The sequence below is a fragment of the Pteropus medius genome, unplaced genomic scaffold (assembly GCF_902729225.1).
Source record: "Pteropus medius unplaced genomic scaffold, Ma_sr-lr_union100, whole genome shotgun sequence".
Classification (NCBI taxonomy): Eukaryota; Metazoa; Chordata; class Mammalia; order Chiroptera; family Pteropodidae; genus Pteropus; species Pteropus medius.
Window position 1 is genome coordinate 11,238,152 of NW_024351730.1, and position 20,670 is coordinate 11,258,821.

The 20,670-nt window shown below is 35.1% G+C and overlaps 1 protein-coding gene across 1 annotated transcript in view; it reads left to right on the forward strand.

Moving 5' to 3' along the window:
- Window positions 1–20,670, forward strand: part of POLR2B (RNA polymerase II subunit B) — a 43,952-nt gene that overhangs the window by 17,939 nt on the left and 5,343 nt on the right. The window contains exons 10-22 of the mRNA XM_039845291.1: window positions 35–154; window positions 957–1,143; window positions 3,806–3,949; window positions 4,188–4,327; window positions 4,427–4,538; window positions 7,864–8,018; window positions 11,089–11,287; window positions 11,599–11,767; window positions 17,644–17,740; window positions 18,728–18,822; window positions 19,848–20,098; window positions 20,179–20,268; window positions 20,512–20,619. Of these exons, the coding sequence (XP_039701225.1) occupies window positions 35–154; window positions 957–1,143; window positions 3,806–3,949; window positions 4,188–4,327; window positions 4,427–4,538; window positions 7,864–8,018; window positions 11,089–11,287; window positions 11,599–11,767; window positions 17,644–17,740; window positions 18,728–18,822; window positions 19,848–20,098; window positions 20,179–20,268; window positions 20,512–20,619 (1,867 nt within the window). The remainder of the gene's footprint in view (window positions 1–34; window positions 155–956; window positions 1,144–3,805; window positions 3,950–4,187; window positions 4,328–4,426; window positions 4,539–7,863; window positions 8,019–11,088; window positions 11,288–11,598; window positions 11,768–17,643; window positions 17,741–18,727; window positions 18,823–19,847; window positions 20,099–20,178; window positions 20,269–20,511; window positions 20,620–20,670) is intronic.

Consider the following 20,670-nt stretch of genomic DNA (forward strand, 5'->3'; position numbering starts at 1 on the left):
ATGTGTTTTCTTTTTCATGTCTTTTATTTTTAAGGTACATGGTTCATAGGTTGCTTCTAGCAGCTTTGGGTAGAAGAGAATTAGATGACAGAGATCACTATGGAAACAAAAGACTGGATCTTGCTGGGCCATTACTTGCATTCTTATTTAGAGGGTAAGGAATTACAGAATCATATTGTTAAAATAGAGATATTTCACTTTAGATTGGTCATTGTACATGGAAATGCTAAACTGACTTGGCATTCATATTGGGTAAGTGTAAAGTTAGTTATATTCTCTTTGCTACTTGCCCAGATTTAGGTCTGTTTCATGTCTGAGGACTTCAAGTTTGTGAAGATAATTTATTATAGTCCTTGTTTACATTTTTTTATTCCTCTGTTAGCTTTATAAGGCATTTGAGAAAGCTGAATTATTGCCTTGATTTTGTAATAGCAGTATTGAAAATTTTATTAGTCCTGCTTTTACATTTTATAAAAACACAAAAGCTAGAGGGAAATCTATCAAAATATCAGTAGTGGTTATCTCACAGTATTGTGTTTGTATGTGATTTTTATTTTATTCTTGACATTTTTTTTTATTTTCTGTTTTCTATAATGAACATATAATACTTTCATAGAAAAGTTATTTTTAAAAATGAAATGTAGACAAGTTAACAAAAATAAAACATTAGCAACATTTATACATGTTTGATTATTTAGTGTATTGTAGATTAGTGTTTTTAAAGTTTTTGTTATCACCCCACTATAGATGTGTCTTTTGACATTTTTTTCTTTGATTGCTCTCCTCATTTATGTTTCTGTAGTCAGTGTACATCTGTGCTTTATACATAAAGAGTGATAGCACCTCACTGTCTCTACTCCAACCACTTTTCTCTCCCTTGTCAGTAATATTGTTCCTGTTGAAAATGCATGCTAGAGACCTTTACATGTTTAAAAGGATATCGTTTTATTTGGCAGCATGTTTAAGAATTTGCTTAAAGAAGTGCGGATCTATGCCCAGAAGTTTATTGATCGAGGAAAGGATTTTAACTTGGAGTTGGCAATTAACACAAAGATTATATCCGATGGCCTAAAATATTCTTTAGCTACTGGAAACTGGGGTGACCAAAAAAAAGCTCATCAAGCCAGAGCTGGAGTATCTCAGGTAAGGATGTTGACCGTGACTATAGGCTCAATAGGAAAATGTTATGGGACTAATATATTCTTTCATTCATTGAATGTAAATTATTTTACTGTTTTTCCTCCCTTGGTCAGGTGTAAAAATACTGAGGGCTTTTGAATTATGAAAATGAAAATTTTTTAGTTATTTGCATTATTACTAAGAGAGACCTAAGATTTTGTTTTGCATCAAGGTAGTTCATAGAGTAGCTGCTGAATTTTCATGTCAGAAGTTCCATATTAGAAGCTGACCCAGAGATAAGTGTGCATCCCCTTCCTTTATTGCAAAATTTAGTACTTCTAACACTGATTTCTCTATGTTGCCTTGTTATATGTACAGTGATTGCAGTGGCTACTCTCAGATGGAATAAAAGGGGACTGTTTCACTAGGCATTTTAATTTTTTAATTTTTTCTATTTTTCATATAAGATCGAAAATCTGTAATGTACATGTCTAGCTTTTTGGAATTTTGTTGCTTTTTAAAAAAAAATTAGCCTATACTCATATCACCTGATTATTTCAGCATTCAGACACCAACTTCAAGCTCCTGATTCCTAGAAACCCAGAAGCTCTGAAATTCTGGGAGACTGCTGATAGCAAAAAGAAATTTCTAGTTCCTTTTAATATAGTAAGGAGTTATTGAGTATACTTTGTATTTGCGATGCTGGATTCACAAACATGGTTGAGATACTGTTCCAGCCCTCAAAGAGCTCACCATCTATCAGAGGAAACAGTTTGACCCATATACAGCTCACTATGCTGTGAGCTGCATTATGATTAATAATATGTTGACTGTTCAGTTCAGTGAATGGTTATTAGGATTTAAGATGTGCCAAGTACTCTGCCACACATTGGAGATGCAAAGATGAATAAAACAGGATTCCTGAGTTTAAGTACCTTAGTTTGTAGTCATACACAGATGTAAACAAATTGTTACAACACAATATAGTGTTATAATGATAGATGATGTACAAATGCTATATGGGAATGCTAGAGGAAGGCATTTAGCATATCCTGAGAAGGTGAAAAGAAGTCTTCTTTAGGACGTTAAGAGGTAACACCTGAACTGAATCTTGAAGGGTGATTGGGAAGTAGTCCAAGCCTGGGAGGAGTGAAGAACCTGTGGCTTATAGGAAAACTGGAGAACATTTCTTGACATTCTGAACAAAGGGAGGGAGGAAAGAGTGTGTGTGTATGTGAGAGGAGCTGGTGCAGTATACAGTTTTTAAATCAGAGTGGGAGAGTTAGGAAGATGGGGTTGGAGAGGGGAGCTGAGAATATAGCTCATAGAGAGGAGTGACATTTATTTTTGTTTTTTTAGGTAGATTTGTAGTAATTGGTAGTGTGGAGAAAAGATTTGAGAAGAGTAAAGTTGGTGGCAGGAAGATTGTTGCAACAGGCCAAGTGAGAAATAATTAGGTCCAGGACTAGAGCAGTTTTGTGGAGATGGAGAATGGAGTCAAATTTGAAAATATTTAGGAAGTAAGTTTTGTATGACTTTGTGATTGATTAGTTGAATGATGGAAAACTCCATAGAGTACAGAAAATAGAATAGTTTTTCCTGGAGGTGGGTCAGATGGCTTTTATAGAGATAGTAACATTTCACTAGGCAGAGCAGAATGGGAGATACATTCCATTCTCTGGCAATAGCATGGTCAAGGGTATGGGGGTGAAAGGGTGTTTGGCAGTGTTGATGGAGTTCAAGAGTTTGGGAGGCTGATAGGTAAAGGTCGTTTGGGACTTCGCTGAGAAGAACTTTAATGTCATGCTCCTTTGTATTTGGTGCAGACTTGTTTAAAATTTTTTTAATGGGTCAGTGATGTGAACATATCTATGTTTTAATACTGGTAACTAAGGAGGGTAGATTGGAGGAGACATTGCAGGGACTTAGGAGGTGATGGCAGTATTATAGATAGGTAAGAGGTAGGAGGCTGGCGTACTGTTGTGAGATTGGAAATGGTGGGGTGGGGTTTTTGAGAAAATTTGGAAATAGAATTGACAAGATATGTTTATTGATGTGTGAAAGGAGGAAGTCTGAGGCAGGAACAATTTTGAGGTTCTAGAAAGATGATGCCATTAAACCATAACAGGAGACAGGAAGAGGATAGAGGTTTGGGTTGTCATAGCGCTGGGGAGGATGGTGATTTGTTATTAGATATTGAGCTTGTGTTGCTTGCTTTATATCCCTCTAAATATTGCCTTACTTTTAAATATTATCTTGCTTAATATTTTATCAATATTGAATCTCCTTGTTGGATTCAGAGACCTCAGCCTAGAAAAAGTACTGGGATGGATTAGTGATGTCTTCTGTGGTCAAAGAAATGTGAGTCGATAGCATTTAACACTTATCAAGTGCTTGGTGTATGGAACTAACATCCTAGTGTTTGGAGACAGACCATAAAGAAAACATGTGGTTTATTAGAACTATATATCACATATTCGCCACCCCTGTTATATAAGTCAGTTAAGTTATGGAAGTTATGGGAATGAACACGACTATCCAGGGAAAGGACAGAGGAAGGAGGGATTGGGACAATTTGACACTTTCAGGATTATGTGTAAAAATATGATTTTGCCTCATTCTAGTAGTTGCCAAAAATTGTGTAAAAGAAATGCCTAAACTTGAAAGATTTGCCATTGTTTTCTAGGTATTAAACCGCCTGACTTTTGCATCTACTCTTTCTCACCTGCGTCGTTTAAATTCTCCTATTGGTAGAGATGGCAAGCTAGCAAAACCAAGACAGTTGCATAATACGTTGTGGGGAATGGTGTGTCCTGCTGAGACCCCAGAGGTAATGTATTAGAATTTATGTTCAGTAGAAAAAGTTTGCCAGTAATTATGTAGGGTATAATTACTTTCAGAAGTGAGTTTTTATTTATGCTTTGTGTTTAAAACAAGATATTATTTATAATCTTTTTCTTACAAAGTATGAGTAAATCCTGAAATCCAACTGAAAAAAATGTTTTTGGAAAGGAATTTTAGTAGGCATGTTAAATCAGTATGAATAATACTTTGTTTATTATTCCAAGGGTCATGCTGTAGGACTTGTGAAGAATTTAGCCCTGATGGCATATATTTCAGTTGGATCTCAGCCTTCTCCAATTTTGGAATTTTTAGAAGAATGGAGTATGGAAAATTTAGAAGAAATTTCTCCTGCAGCGATAGCTGAGTGTGTATAGATGCAATTTTTTATAAGCTGTTGTTAATCTTTGGGTATAGCTTAGTATAGCGTTACTAAGTGCAGAATGCTTTTGGTTTTTTATTTTAGTGCAACCAAGATTTTTGTTAATGGATGCTGGGTTGGAATACATAAAGATCCTGAACAACTTATGAACACTCTAAGGAAATTGAGGCGTCAGATGGACATCATTGTGTCTGAAGTAAGAGTCTTTAACTAAGGGCATGATCTTTGGGATTTCTAAACCAGGAATGAGGCTAAAAGTTATCTTTGCATTGGCATTTTTCCTTAACTGGTTTCCTTGGAATTATAGAGTATGTTATCAAAAAGTCTACATGATGTTTTGAACTAAATTCAGTTAGTATAAAGTATTACATGTTTTAACGCTTTAGAGCTATATGTCTAAAAATTTGGCATGTAATTTATGAGATTTTATTTAGAACTCAAATTATATTTTAAAGTAGAAGGAATTCTTTTGAGGATCTTTTATAAAGCTGAAAACAATGCTTTTAAAAAGGGAATAATCATCTCTGATCCTTGTTTGAATCCAGAGCTTCATTCATAAAATGTAGTAACACCTCTAATAAATTCTCTTATATTTTGGTGGATATTGAAATGCTTTGGGATAAGGATAGATTTATTTTTTTAATCATTAAAATATAGCATATTTTGACATAGTATACGATTTATTACTCAATATAAAGCTTTTGCTTTTAGTGTACTGTATTTAGAGTTTTGGCTCAGACTTTGATTTCCCTATATCTACCGTTATGGTCTGCCTAGGAGAAAATGGATTTGGACAGAAACTGTAATACGCTTAAGCCAGTAGCCGGCCTCCTTACTGCCTAGCAAAGCAGAGAAGAGTTTTGTTGCTCCAGGGCTTCTTTTAGCAGGCAGACCCTGGGTTTTGATCCTGGTATATTTGATCCTTGAGGGCAGGCAGGGCTAAGAGAAAACCTAAGAACCAAAATTGGCTGCATTTTTTTATGATTATGAACTTTGTGAATGCCATGTTTTTCTGCTGAGAGCCTTCTTCAGCTTTTCGGTGTTCTCTAAGGGTAAAGTTAAATTCTTTATGCTGTTTTAGGCCTCTTTACTTTTCCATGGGCCTATTCTTTCAATCCAGAATATTCTCTCTGTCCCCTATGCCTCCTCAAAAATAGGCAGTAGGGAGAAGATGTTGCAGTAATGTTGCAAAAAAACCAAGCAGCACTCAGGAGAGTTTGAGAACTCAGGTTTATAACACCGATCTGGGCCCGGGAGCTCAGTTGTAGCTTTGCTTATATAGAGCTGATTTGGCGTGGGCTGATTGGTTTATTTGTCCTTAGATGGTTACAAAGCACAGGAGTTGCTATGGGCTACAGGCAGTTACAAAGGGGTTACAGGCAGTTACATTTGTTGCTTGACAGAACAAGCAAAAGGGAAGATGAGTCTTTAGTTAATTTCGAATGCAGCATATGCAGCAAGCGTATCTATAGAAGCAGAACAAATGATTAGCCTTTTGAATGAAAATTCCTCTTCAAAGGGTGCACTTATTTTTTCAGGTAAATCTCACTTATTCTGCAGAAATACTCTCATCTTTTTCAGGATACCTTACCTGATTCCCTACTTTGATTTAAATCAGAGGTTGGCAAACATTTTCTGTAAAGGGCCAGATATTAAATATTTTAGGCTTTGTTTACCATACAATACCTGTTGGTTATTCAGCCCACTACTGCAGTGTAAAGCAGCCTTAGACAATATGTGAGCCAATAAAGCTTTATTTACAAACAGATGGCAGGTGAGGGCGGATTTTGCCTGCAGGCTGTTCACTGACCCCTTTATTTAGATCTCTGTGACTGTATATAGCTTAGTTACTTAAATACTTTTCACAGAATGCTTGTACCATATAGTAACTATTGATTCATTTGCCTGCCTTGCTCACTACATGATTAACTCCTCAGAGATAGGGAGCATGTCCTATGACTTTATATTTTCAGTTCTGAACGTGGTACCTGATGTATATAGTAGACATTCAGTAGTACTTTTTCTTTTCCTTTATATTGTCTGATAACCAGAGGTTCTCATTTTACCCGATTCTAACTTTAGTCTTCTATTGGATGTTAGACTTTCCTGTCAATAGTCCTGTCTAGACTGCTAAAGAACACCTGTTTCCTTTGGAACACAATATATTGTTTGGCCTTTGAGAAGACACTGTTCAATTTATGTCCTCTTGTTAAGTTAATAAAGCTATGTTTTGTTAGGAATTCTCTAAGGATTCAAAGCAATGCATGTGAAAGCATTGTTTTTTCTAGGTCTTGAAAATGCCACTCATGGTGTTTTTGCTCACAGATACAGTGTTTCTCTTCAGATTGTTTTTTTGAAGATAGGAAATGGGCTAAGAATGTGGAAAAAATTTTTTTTCTTGGCTTTGATTCTTTAGCTTTGGAGAACTTGATGTTTCTGATAAATCTTTTATAATTTGCTATTGTTTTTAAACTGAGTAATCCACATCTTTTTCTTTCTTAAACTCAATTTTTAATAAAAGTATCTAGATGTGATTTTACTTTTTAAAAGTACTTTTATGGAGAAAAATCAATCTGTTTTTCCATTTCCCAATTCATTGGCAATTCATTTTGTATATTAGATCTAGACAATTCACTTGAAATTTTTATTTCCTTTTTGGCTTATTTCTTTATATATAGGTACTTCAAATTCTGCAGTGCTTTAATAATTATGTTCATTATTGAAAATTTTCCCAAAATATTTTTGATGTTTTCTAGGAATATGTTTTTTTAGCATATTATATTTAGAAATATAATGTGAACACGTATGTACACAATTAAAATTTTTCTAGTAGCCATATTAAAAAAGTAAAAAACATTAAAATAATTTTGCTAATATATTTTATTTGACCTGCTACATCCAAAAAAATTACAATTTCAACATATAATCAATATAAACATTATTAATGAAAAATTTTACATTCTTTTTCTTCTGGTACAGTCTTTGAAATCCAGTTTGTAGTTTATCTCAGTTCAGAATGGCAACATTTCAACACTAGTGATATGTGACTAGTGACCACTATATTAGACAGCTAGACTGTAAGCCATTTGTCTGCAAGGTGAGTGTAAGAAGTCAGACTTAATACTGGGAAGTATGAGTAAGGCAAAGTGTTATAGAGTTGGTTATTGAACGATTACAGAGTGAGATATATATGAATATCAAAGATGCAAAATGGAATATTGTCATTTACTCTAGTGTTTGTGATACCAAAAAAAAATTTTCATTTTATCTTGGATGACATTATTACCAGATGTTGTTGCTCAACTCTGTAATTACCAATGTTAGGTATTTATTCTTTACAAAATTTTAAATTATACCTAGGATTTTAGTATATTAAATTATGATAAACTGAGATTTGTCTGTTTTATTTGATAATTGAGTGCTCCAGAAATTTATTAGGAGTTTTATTGTACTTGTAGCTAAGCCTTAATGATACAGAGAAAATAAAATTTCATGAGACTGTTTTGTCTTTCTATGTGTAGGTTTCTATGATCAGAGATATTCGAGAGAGGGAGATTCGGATCTATACAGATGCAGGTCGTATTTGTAGACCACTTCTGATTGTGGAAAAACAAAAGCTACTTTTGAAGAAGAGACATATCGATCAATTGAAAGAGAGAGAATATAACAACTATAGGTAAGTACATGCGGTGAGAAAACTTTGAGATGTAATTTCATATGCCATAAAATTAATAATTTTAAAGTATACAGTTCAGTGGTTTTTAGTATATTTACAGGATTGTGCAACCGTGAAAATTCCAGAACATTTTCATTACCTCAAAAAGAAACTCTGTACTTATTAGCAGTCACATTTGTTTTTCTTAATTTTTGTTATCAATTAAGGGACTTCATAGTGTTTTGTGTAAGCATAAAAGTCTTTGTGACATGTTAAAGTCTATTAATAATAATGTATAGCATATTATATGAACAATATAAATAAATTTAATAAAAAGATGAACCTGCTTTAGAGTTTATTTTTAGTAATATATGAATGTATATATTTTATTTAATTTTTAATTTTTATTTTTCAAATTTATTTAAAATAGTTTCAAGTATTACAGTACATTGGTTAAAACATCTATATAGTTCATAAAATGATCCCCCCAATTGCTCCCTCCTCCTAGTCCTAGGCCCTCCACTTGGCCATCATATTAATGCTAACTGCATTCCCTCTGCTGTGCTCCCCATCCCCGTGACCAATTATCAACTACTAATTTGTACCTCTTTAACCCTTCACCTTATTCTTCCAGCCCACCAACCACCCTCTCCTCTGTCCATCACCAAATTGTGCACTATATTTGTGAGTCTGTTTTTGATTAGTTTGTTCTTTTTGTTTCTGAGATTCTGTATATAAGTGAAATCATACGGTATTTATCTTTCTCTGTCTGACTTATTTCACTCAGCGTAATAATCTCTAGGTCCATCCATGTTGTTGCAAATGGTAGGATTTTATTTATTTTAATGACTGAGTAATATTCCATTGTATATATGAACCATAATGTCTTTATCCAGTTGTTTGTTGATGGGCATTTAGGTTGCTTCCATATCTTGACTATTGTAAATTGTGCTGCCATGAATATTGGAGTGCATAGATCTTTACGAATTATTGTTTTGGTTTTCTTTGAATAAATACCCAGAAGTGCAGTTGCTGGGACAAAAAGTATATCCATTTTTAATTTTTTGAGAAACCTCCAGACTGTTTTCCATAGCGGCTGTACCAATTTGCAATTTCACCAACAATGTATGAGGGTTTCCTTTTCTCTACATCCTCTCCAACATTTGTTCTTTGATTTATTGATGATAGCCATTCTGACAGGTGTCAGATAATATCTCATTGTGTTTTTAATTTGCATTTCTCTGATGGTTAGTGACCTTGAGGATCTTTTCATATGTCTCTTAGCCATCTGTATTCCCTCTTTGCAGAGGTATCTTTTCAGATCTTCTGCCCATTTTTTAATTGGATTGTTTTTTTGTTGTTGAGTTGTATAAGTTCTTTATATATTTTGGATATTAACCCCTTATCAGATGTATCATTAGCAAACATATTCTCCCAAAACAGTAGGTTGTCTTTTTGTTTTGTTGATGGTTTCCTTTGCTGTACAAAAACTTTTTTGTTTGACGTAGTCCCATTTGTTTATTTTTTCTTTTGTTTTCTTTGCCCAAGGAGATATATCTGAAAAGAAATTCCTGTTAGTAATATTAGAGTTTACTGCCTATGTGTTATGGTTTTGGGTCTTATACTTAAGTCTTCAATCCATTTTGAGTCTCTTGTATACAGTGTAAGAAGATGGTCCAGCTTCTTTTTTTTGCATGCATCTGTCCAATTTTCCCAACACCATTTATTGAAGAGACTGTCTTTACCCCACTGTATATTCTTACTTCCTTTGTCATATATTAAGTGAGTGTATAGGCTTGGATTTATTTCTAGGCTCTCTATTCTGTTCCATTGATCATTGTATCATGCTGTTTTGATTACTGTAACCTTATAGTATAGTTTGATATCAGGTAGTGTGATACTTCCAACTTTGTACTTCTTTCTCAAGATTGCCATGGCTATTTGGGATTTATTATGGCTCCATATAAATTTTAGGATTGTTTGTTCTAGCTCTCTGAAAAATGCCATTGGTATTTTGATAGGGATTGCATTGAATCTATAGATTGCTTTGGGTAGTATGGCCATTTTAACGATGTTGATTCTTCCTACCCATGAACGTGGTATATGCTTCTGTTTATTTGTATCATCTTCAGTTTCTTTTCTCAATGACTTATAATTTTCTGAAAATAGTCTTCTGCCTTTTTGGTTAATTTGATTCCCAGGTATTTTATAGTTTTCAACACAATTGTAAGTGGGATTGTTTTCTTAATTTCTCTTTCTGAAAGTTCATTATTGGTGTATAAAAATGCCGCTGACTTCTGAATATTTATTTTGTAACCTGCTACTTTACTAAATTCATTGATCAGTTCTAACAGTTTTTTGGTGGATGAATATGTGTGTATATATACAAAAAATTATGTATATATAGTAAAAAAAAAATAAACTGGCATTTAAAATATGTGTGTGTATATATATATATGTATATATACACACACATATATATATACACACACATATTTTAAATGTCAGTCTATTTTTATGTGTATATATACATATATATACACACACACATATTTTAAATGCCAGTCTATTTTTATGTGTATATATACATATATATATACACACACACATATTTTAAATGCCAGTTTATTTTTATGTGTATATATATATACACATATATATATACACACACACATTTTAAATGCCAGTTTATTTTTTTTTTACTATATATACATAATTTTTTGAATGTATATATTTTAGTTGTAAAAAATTCAAGCAGTAGGTGTAAGATAAATATATAAAAGGTCCTAATTCATACTGTCCTCTTCAAAAGCGCAGGTACTGTTAACAATTTGCAATGTTTTCCTCCAGACCATATTCTAGTATTTATATACTCACCCTCTCCACCCCACACAAGTAGTTTCTTTAGAACAAACCCAAACTAATAATAATAGTTATGTTTGGCAACTTGCTTTTTTTCCCTATTAATAATAATAATGCCTATTTTGGAATTCTATTTCAGTACATATAGAGATAGGAATACTCTTTAAGTAGCATGCCCAATTAAAATAGTTCAGGAAATGAGGAAATTACCAGAATCATTCTTTTTTAGTTGGCAGGATCTTGTGGCCAGTGGGGTAGTAGAGTATATTGATACTCTAGAAGAAGAAACAGTGATGCTCGCAATGACTCCAGATGATTTACAGGAGAAAGAAGTAGCTTATTGTTCCACGTATACACACTGTGAGATTCATCCTTCAATGATTCTTGGTGTCTGTGCATCTATTATTCCCTTTCCTGATCATAACCAGGTTGGTAGCTGTTTTTAACTTCGGATTTGTGAGGAATTGAGGGAAGTAGAATAAAAATTAGAGATTAATCTATAGTTTTTAAAGGAAAGCCTTTTAATGAAAAGACTGTGAAATTCTACAGAATTAACATTTAATATGCTTATTCTTGTGTTTCACTGTTAGGAGCCATAATTGATTATTCTAAATGTTGTCGCTTATCTTTTAGAAAAAAACAAACTTTACCAACCATATTTTTGATTTATGTAGTAACCTGTAGAGTCCGTTCCTTTAGAAATAATTAAATTTTTATTGCTTTTTATTTCTACCTTTAGTCCCCTAGAAACACATACCAGTCTGCTATGGGTAAGCAGGCTATGGGAGTTTATATCACCAACTTCCATGTTCGTATGGATACATTGGCCCATGTTCTCTATTATCCTCAAAAACCACTTGTGACTACACGGTCTATGGAATATCTACGATTTAGAGAGCTACCAGCAGGTATGTTCAGTTTTGTTCTGCATTTTTTAAGATACTGCCATGCTTAAGGCACTTTTCTGGGTGCTTGGGAAGGCTAATAAAATGCATATGACACAGTGTCTATTCTCATGGAATTTATAATGTGGTGGGAAACATGAACACAAAAAGATAGATATGTGGAAAGTGTTATGATGGAAATACAGGTTCCTTTAGAAGCACAGAATGAAGGAAATGATTATTGAGAGATGGTTTGAGCAAAGGCCTAGATGCATGAGTTACAGGAACAGTCAGTAATCATCTCAGTTTGGTATGGGTGGAGTGGAAATGCATGGGAGTAAAGCTTGGTCTCACTGTGAAAGAAAGCAGGTTGAATTTCAGTTTGAGAATGAAGACCACTCAGCCTTTTTGAGCAAGAAGGTAATTCAGTTAGAAATTTATTTTAGGAATATTATGCTGGTAGTGATGTAAGGAGTAGATTAGAGTCTAATAAGGTATTAGTGAGGAGATAGTTTAGAGGTTTTTGCAGTGATCTTAGAAATGATGATTCTAGAACGAAAAAGTAAGGGGTGAGATATCTGTTAGAATACACTTGATAGGACTTGATTGATCAGTTGTGGAAGAGAGGGAAGAAAGGAATTGGAAATATTGTTGGTGTTCCTGGCGTGGGTGATTAAGGAGAGAGAGGTACTATTGATAAGATTGGGAGCATATTAGAAGAAGAAAGGGGTTTTAGAGGTAAGATAAATTCAGTTTTTGACATGTTGATTTTGAGTTGCTGCCAGAACATCTAAGAAATGATCTTCCAATTGTGAGTTGCACATGTGGTTTGAAAGGTCAAATCTAGAGCTATGAAGGTTTTGACCTACCAATAGTAATTACAGATTACAGAGTGAGAATAAATCTAGAGACAGAACTTTAGGCACTGGGAAAAGAAATCAAGAGAGGTATTTGAAACATAACTGATAAGGAGAATCAGGAGTTTGTAGGAGGAGATTCTTAAGAAAACTGGACAATAGGTAAAATGGCTCAGAGAAGTCTGAAGGGTACAAGAGTATTGAATGTTAGAGGAGACAGCATAGTTCTTTGGCATAATTGTCTTATTAATAGAATTTTGGCTTTGTGGGTAACATTATTTGGTAAAGGTCGCCTTGTAAGTAGTGACTTTAAATTAATAACTAGAATAGGGATCTAACTTTTTCATAGCACATTGTCACAGGTTAGACTGATCTGTTTTCAGAGTCCTCCACCAGGGATGACTGTTGTCTAGTAAAACAATCTGTTAGGTTGTCTATGTATGGTATGCTCTTATCTTTGGGCTATGCTTGCAGTGCTGTTTTCTTCAACATTTAGATAATGGTTTCTTTATCACTAAAAAGAAAAGAAATATAACTGAAGGATTGTATTTGAAACAAATGTTCCTTTGGTACTGATAAAAAGTGGTGAGGGTGTGGCTGGTAGGGACTACATGTCTTTCAGTTTTGTTACTGTTTCAAGCCTTAATCATGTTATTTTAAAAACTTATTTTGAGATAATTTCAAACTTACAAAAAAGTTGTAAGACTAGTACAAAGAACTGTATACTCTTCATCCAGATTTCCTAGTTCACATTTGACCACATTTGCCTTATTTCCCTCTCTCTTTTCTTTAACTGTTTGAGAGTAAGTTGTAGACATGAAGCCACATCACTGTTTAATTCTTCAGTGTCTGTTTCCTAAAAACAAGGACGTTCTCTACAGTACAGCCAACAAAATCAGTAGGTTAACATTGTTACCCATCTTAGTCAGAAGTCCCCGATTCAAATTTTGCCTGTCGACCTCATAATGTCCTTTTTGGGTCTGGGATCTAATTCAGGACCGTGTGTTGCATTTAGTTGTTTATCTCCTTAGTCTCCTTAATCTGGAACCATTCCTTAGTCTTTCCTTATCTCTCATGACTTTGATGTTTTTGAACAGTCCAGGCAAGTTGCTTTGTATGTTGTGTCACAAACAGCATTAGTTTTTTCCATGATTATATTCAGGTTATGAAGTTTTGACAGGACTAGCATAGAAGTGATGCTATATTCTCAGTGCATCATATCAGGAGGTACATGCTTTCTAATTGCCCCAACATTATTAGTGATTTTAATTTTTATCATGTGATTTAAGATGGTGTCTGTCAGGTTCTCTACTTTCTGTTAATTATAAATATTTTGTACATATTAGTAATAAATCTTTTGTGAGGAGATAGTCTGAGACAATGTAAATGTCCTTTTCAAACGTTCAGCCATTTAAAGTTTACCATGATGACAGTTACCAAATGGTGATTTTCTGATTCCACCATTTTTTCCATTTGGATGCTGAAATTGTTCCAGATTTTCCAGTGGGAGCATCTTCAAGATGATTCCTGATAGGTCCTCATTATTCTTTAAGCACTTCCTTACATTTTGCCTCATCTTCTGCTTTTCTTCTTCTAAATCTGGATTCAATCATTTTGCCTTTTAGTGAAGGGTGTAAGATCTGGGTGCTGGGTATGCTCCTTGCTATTAGAATGTCATCTAGGCCCAATCAGCTGACAGAGCTAGGGAAATAATATGTATATACCCATACATACCCCTTTATCTATGTTTATATCTCTATATACTAAAGAACCATGAGTTCACACCAGTATTTCCCATCCCAATCCAACACCATAGTGTTTATTTTAGAACTCTACTCTCTGATAACGAGAAATCTGGCTCCTGTTGTCTTCAATATATTTATTTCTTTGCTCAGTTGATACAGCTAATCTCCAGACCATCGTGGCTGAATTATTGGCCCTGGTCCTGACTAACATGCCAGCTGCATTGGCTGAGTTCTGAGCCCTGAGGGAAAGGGGCTAATCAGTTTATCTTAGGGAATTTTTTTTTGATTAGTATCATCTCTATTTCTGTAACTTTGATTGACATCTGAGAGCACAGAGCCTTGTGTCAAAAGTGCCTTGACTGGGTTGGGACTTAGAGCCTCCTTGGTGCTGAGCCAAGGCTTGAAGTGGGTGAGGACAAAGTGGCAGTAAGGGTTTGAACCTGGCCGACAGGTGGGTTGTGATCCTAGATTTCACGTGTTTATGGTCTTTGAGCTGACAGATTTTAACAAAGTTACTAATATTTATTGAGCATTCAATTTGTGTGAAACATTATCTAAGGTACTTTTACACATAGGAAAAGACCAGCATCATAAAAGCTTTATATTTCTTCGCCTGCAAAATGAGAATAATAATAGTACCTCCTTCATAAAGCTTTTGTGATGGTTACATGGTTAAATCTACTTAAAACTCAGGGCTTAGTTGCCTAGCAGTTAGTAAGAGGAATAAATGTTAGTGGATTAGTATAGTGGTGGTTTTATCTTCTCTGTTTTACAAGTGTTAAGATGGGATCAGAAAGGTTATTTGCCTAAAGTTACACAAATTAAGAAATATAAATAAATAAATCAAGAATTTAAACTTCTACGTATTTTTTCCTTTTTGACCAGATGTAGGCCTTGTCCCCCACGTCCCGTTGTTGTGCTCCTTCCTCTTACTACATTGTTTCTTGACTTTGGACTTTAAAGCTAAGGAAAAAATACTGGAAACATAATTCAGAAGTTTACTGTTTTTAGCTAAATTTAGCTGGTCTTTCATATGTGCCTAGATACCTTGGATAAAGGTTGTAGGATTGAAGATGTTGCCTCCTGGGCTGTAGTAGATGTGGCATATGTGGGCAGTCCCGGTATTGTCACACAAGAGGCAGGAAAAGCCTCACAAAGACCAAGACAGCTGAGCACCTGTCAGCTGAGAAGGTGGGAGTGGGGTGGGGGTAGGCATAGGTGGTGCTCCATGGAAACCTGAGGATGTGCTGGGGAAGTCTTGCCTGTTTCATGTTTTACAGGTATCACATATGTCTTGCCGCTGGTTTCCCCAGTAATAGGATCACATCACATTTCCCAAGACTCTGAGATTTCTGCAAATTCTTGATTCTTTTCAGGTCTCCCTTGCCTTCAGGGTCCTGTGTCTTTATGAACTTTCTCTGCATTACACGACTTGACTATGTGTGAAACAGAAATTTTCTAGCTCTCCCAAAGAATCCACACAATGTGGATGTTGCTAAATAGTTCTTAGAGGAACTCTTAGATTTCAAGAGGAGTTTTCGTTGTATACCTGAGGAGTGACTATTTGACTTTTCTTATAGCCGAAGAGCCTTCTTGGCTGCCTGCTCCTGGGGGCTTTATCTCTGGCCCTTCCCAGGAAGGGAGGACTTATCTTCCCTGACACTTCCCTTCCTTTGAAGAATTTCACTCTCCTTCCTCCCCAAGCAGAGCATTTTAACTTTTTCTGGACCCATTATAAATACCTTGACCCATCAGGGTGCTTAGAAGAACACATGCCTTCTTGTTTCTGTGATTCTTCTTCCTTAGAGAGCAGTCATGGTTTTATTTAGCATAGGTGTTTAGCGTTACATAGTAAACGGGGCTTGTAATCTCAGATTCCTACAGGGTTAGGCCAGATTGGTGAGTAGTTGATGAATGGAGAGAGGTTTGCCTTTCCGTTGGGTTTAGCCCTACTTAGGTTCAGCTGTGGTTGTGATGTGTGTATGCAGACACAGTGATGCCAGGCCTGATTTTTCAAGAAAAGTTTGAAATCTAAGCTTTTGGGTGAATTTACTTTTTAAAATGTTATGAATAAATTTATGTTAAAAACAAACTCTGGAATCAGCTACCTTGGGCCAATGTGTTTAAAATAGCTGATGGAAAGCTTTCTGTGGCCCAGCAGCCATCATTTTTAAGGAGCAAATATGGTTGTCAGGGAGGAAGGCCTGCCCTTTGCACGAATCTCTTCAAATCCATCCATACTTTGGGTTGGGAATTAGTGGAAATTAGAGACTGGAGGACTGTGTCTTCAGTGTCCCAGACCCTTACCAGAAGCACTGCCACCCCTTACCTGCACTCCACTTATTTAAACTGTTACACCAGTGCTGTACACTTAAAGGAGTAAATGAATGATGTATCTTTTCATGAAGGATGGGTTGTTTGTTGAAAAATGAGTTTAACTTTAAGGAAGCAAATATAAACTATTCAGAATTCAGATAACCAAAACATTTACCCATCCAGGTTTTGGTTCCCTTACATTCTGTAGTCATAGTTTTTACCCCACATTTGAAATATTTAAATCAAGATATTATATTAACTGTGGCTTTAGAGTTGAGTGTATTTAATTTTTGGAAAATCTGATGATTCACATATATGTGAATTATGTTCATTGAAACCACACTCACATTCAGTAGTCATTTCTTATATTGTAATGTCGTGTGTTTTCAACTTTTTTTTTCTTTTGGAATATATATATTTTAAATAAGTCTCATCAAAAGTTGTTTTGGCAGCAGCAATTAAGAATAAGATTGTGGTGGGGAAGATGATGTCAGTTTTCTGGTGGCGTAGGAAGAGGACCTAGGAGCAGAGCAGGGCTAGGAAGAGGTAGTAAGTACCAGGTCCAAACCTAGGACCAGAAATCAGCCTGTTGCTTTTTAACTTTGAGATCATGGATAAGTTATTAGCTCTTTCTGATAATGAGAAGAATAATACTTACCTTGTTCACGGCACAGGATTGCTGTGAAAATCATGAAACTTGGTGTGGGGAGGTACTTTATAAATCTGAGATGACTTGTATATATAATCACTGATTATAAGAATGGATGCATTGGGAATGACTGCTGTTAGGATTTGCTTGTATTAAATGTTAAGACATCAGAGTAGTTGCCTCACAGATTGCTGTTCCAGGAGTAGACTTTGACAGTTACCATGGTGAAAACATCTTTGGCAAATGTGGTGAAATAAAAATGATTTAAAAGAAGGGTGATTTTTCTTTGTTTCCCAGATGATACTTTAATGTATGCTCTTTAATGCACCACAGGTATCAACTCAATTGTGGCCATTGCATCGTACACTGGATATAATCAGGAAGACTCTGTTATCATGAATCGTTCAGCTGTAGATCGAGGCTTTTTCAGGTCAGCTATTTATAAAAGTCAAAACATAGATACAGTGGAAATATTAATATTTCAGTCGGGAAAATTTCTTTAAAATTAGGTTGACTTCTATGCGTCCAGCTTTTTGGTAGTTTTGAAGGTCAGACTGGAAGAAATTTTGATCTCATAGCAGATAAATTTTTCTGTTAAGATAGTTAATCTTTTGCCTCCATTTATGAAGCTTTGTGGGTATCTGGCGGACACAACATGCTGTTGTGTGGATGTCTGTATGGAGTTCAGTGTGGTGAAACCAGTGCCCTTCTCCAGAAAACAGAAGGCCTGGTCAGTCGTCTTTAACAACCGAGGACTCTGCTTCCTGGGCCTCAAAAGTTTCCAGATAGTAATGTTTTGAGTCCCTTTTATTTGTAAGCAAATACACATTTACATTTAGATTATATAGAAAGGTCTAAAGAAGAAATAAAAATAAATATGTAATCTTAGGACCTATAAATATTCAAATTAGTGTTTTCAATCTTTATTTTTTATGCTCAATTTCCATATTTTATTGACAATTTCAAATCCATGGCATATGAAGATTGGTTAAAAAACTGGGAATTTAGAAGAGAGGATGGATTTTTTTTTTTCTGTGTAGTTTCAGAGGCTAGCACTAGGACCAGAGGGTGGACATTATAGCTTAGTGTCATAGACTCGAAATATTGGAGCAGATCCCGGGTGACCATCTCTAAGGGTAATTATGGAAGGATTCTTGGGGTAGGAGGTTGGACTCAGTAACCTTAAGTTCTCCCTATTCTCACATCAAGTCCAGCTGCGTTAAGGGTATGACTGAAATGCTACAAGTGTGGCCCATGCAGTAGCATTCATGACTTAACTGACCTTAATGCAGTTAACTCTTATCCTAGGTTCATGGTTTAAGTTGTTTCCCAAATATCAAGTAAAAATTATCGGGATGTTCTATACCCTATTATTAGAGGAAAATAGAAGTTACCTTAAGAAACCCTGTGTTTTTAGGTCTGTTTTCTATCGCTCATACAAAGAACAGGAGTCTAAAAAAGGATTTGATCAAGAAGAAGTTTTTGAGAAGCCTACTCGTGAAACATGCCAGGGTAAGTGATACTGACATTTAAAGGATGGAATTCAAAGTTAAGTTACCATGATTTTCCTAATTAAGTTTTCTAGGTTTTGTCCCCCACTTTATTTTTTGACATATGGGAGTGTGTTTTTATGTCATTCTTAGAGCTCATATTTAAGAAGATATGTGTGTTTGCCAAGTCTTTGCACTTAGGAGCATGCTTGCTCTAAGTTCTATCCTCTAGATTCTGCACTGAGGAGGGTATTTGGAAGTCAGAGGTTGCATGTTTCATGGAACACACCTCAGCTCCATTCTCATTTGTACTGTGTCCTCTCTCAGTTTATGTATTTACATGGGAACTGTCTCCCTTCACATTGTAGTATGACCACAATATTTGTCTAACTACAGTATTTGTATACATTTAACAAATAAATGAGAGGATGCCTAGCATTTTTTGTCTCTTCTAAAATACTCAAACTTATTTTCTAGTTATTATTTTCACACTTAAAAATACATATACAGTAGAATGGATGGAATGTCCCAGGGAAATGGGGTATCTCTGCTTCAGTTTTGGCTTCTATTAGTATTGCATGAAGTAAAATGTGTTTTGTTCCCCAGGCAGTTTCCTATTACTCCATTTCATGGAGGGGTTCTGTGTAGTAGTGAATTAATGTTCTAGCAGAATGAAGATTATGTAAGATAAAATTCATAATTTCTGTGGGAGGATATGTGTAGAGGGCATAGATGTTCCTTCTGATGTAATATAGAGATCAGAAGATGGCAACACACTTATCCAAAGTCACCTAGCAAATGGAGAATCTGATTTTCCAGTGCTCAGGCCAGAGCTTTTTAGAGTTCAGAATAGTTTGTAATATTTGGTATAAGGGCATTAAATTATTACCACACATATGTTTCATGCTGTTAGAGATTCCTATGAACTTCTCTGACTTGGAAATGATTTATGTATTTGGTTTTTAATCTTTTTGGGGGGTTATGTGACATTTACATACTTTTTTTGATAGTACCATTTCAGAAAATTCCATGTCTTTTTCTTCATAGGTATGAGACATGCCATTTATGACAAGCTGGATGATGATGGTTTGATAGCTCCTGGGGTTCGTGTGTCAGGAGATGATGTTATCATAGGCAAAACAGTCACCTTGCCTGAAAATGAGGATGAACTGGAGAGCACTAATAGACGCTATACCAAGAGAGACTGTAGCACTTTTCTCAGAACTAGTGAGACGGGCATTGTAGATCAAGTTATGGTAACTCTCAACCAGGAAGGATATAAATTTTGTAAAATAAGGGTGAGTATAGTTTTGTCACATTACTATTTATAGAAATTAAATGAAATCAACTTAATTAACCTGTTTTTATATGAATTCAGGTACGCTCTGTTAGAATTCCACAGATTGGAGACAAATTTGCTAGTCGACATGGCCAAAAGGGTACTTGTGGTATTCAGTACCGACAAGAGGTAGGTAACTTTTATCTCCCTTACTCCTAACCCAAAATTGTTGAACATTTTATTAAATGAAAATTTGCTTTCACTTAAGAGCCCAACAGTGATAAAGGCTTGATTTTTAATTTTAGTGTTGAATAAGTATAAACATGCTATATTGAACAGAATTGAGGACATAGAAAAGTTTGGATGAGGTGGAGGTCAGTTCTAGTTCCGTAGCTAAGAGATTTAAGTTTGTTTTTAAAAATTCTTTTATAGGATATGCCTTTCACCTGTGAAGGTATCACCCCTGATATCATCATAAATCCCCATGCCATCCCCTCTCGTATGACTATTGGTCACTTGATTGAATGTCTTCAGGGGAAGGTAAGAGATTTTCTTTAACAATATGGGTTCCAAACTGATGTTCCTTCCAAA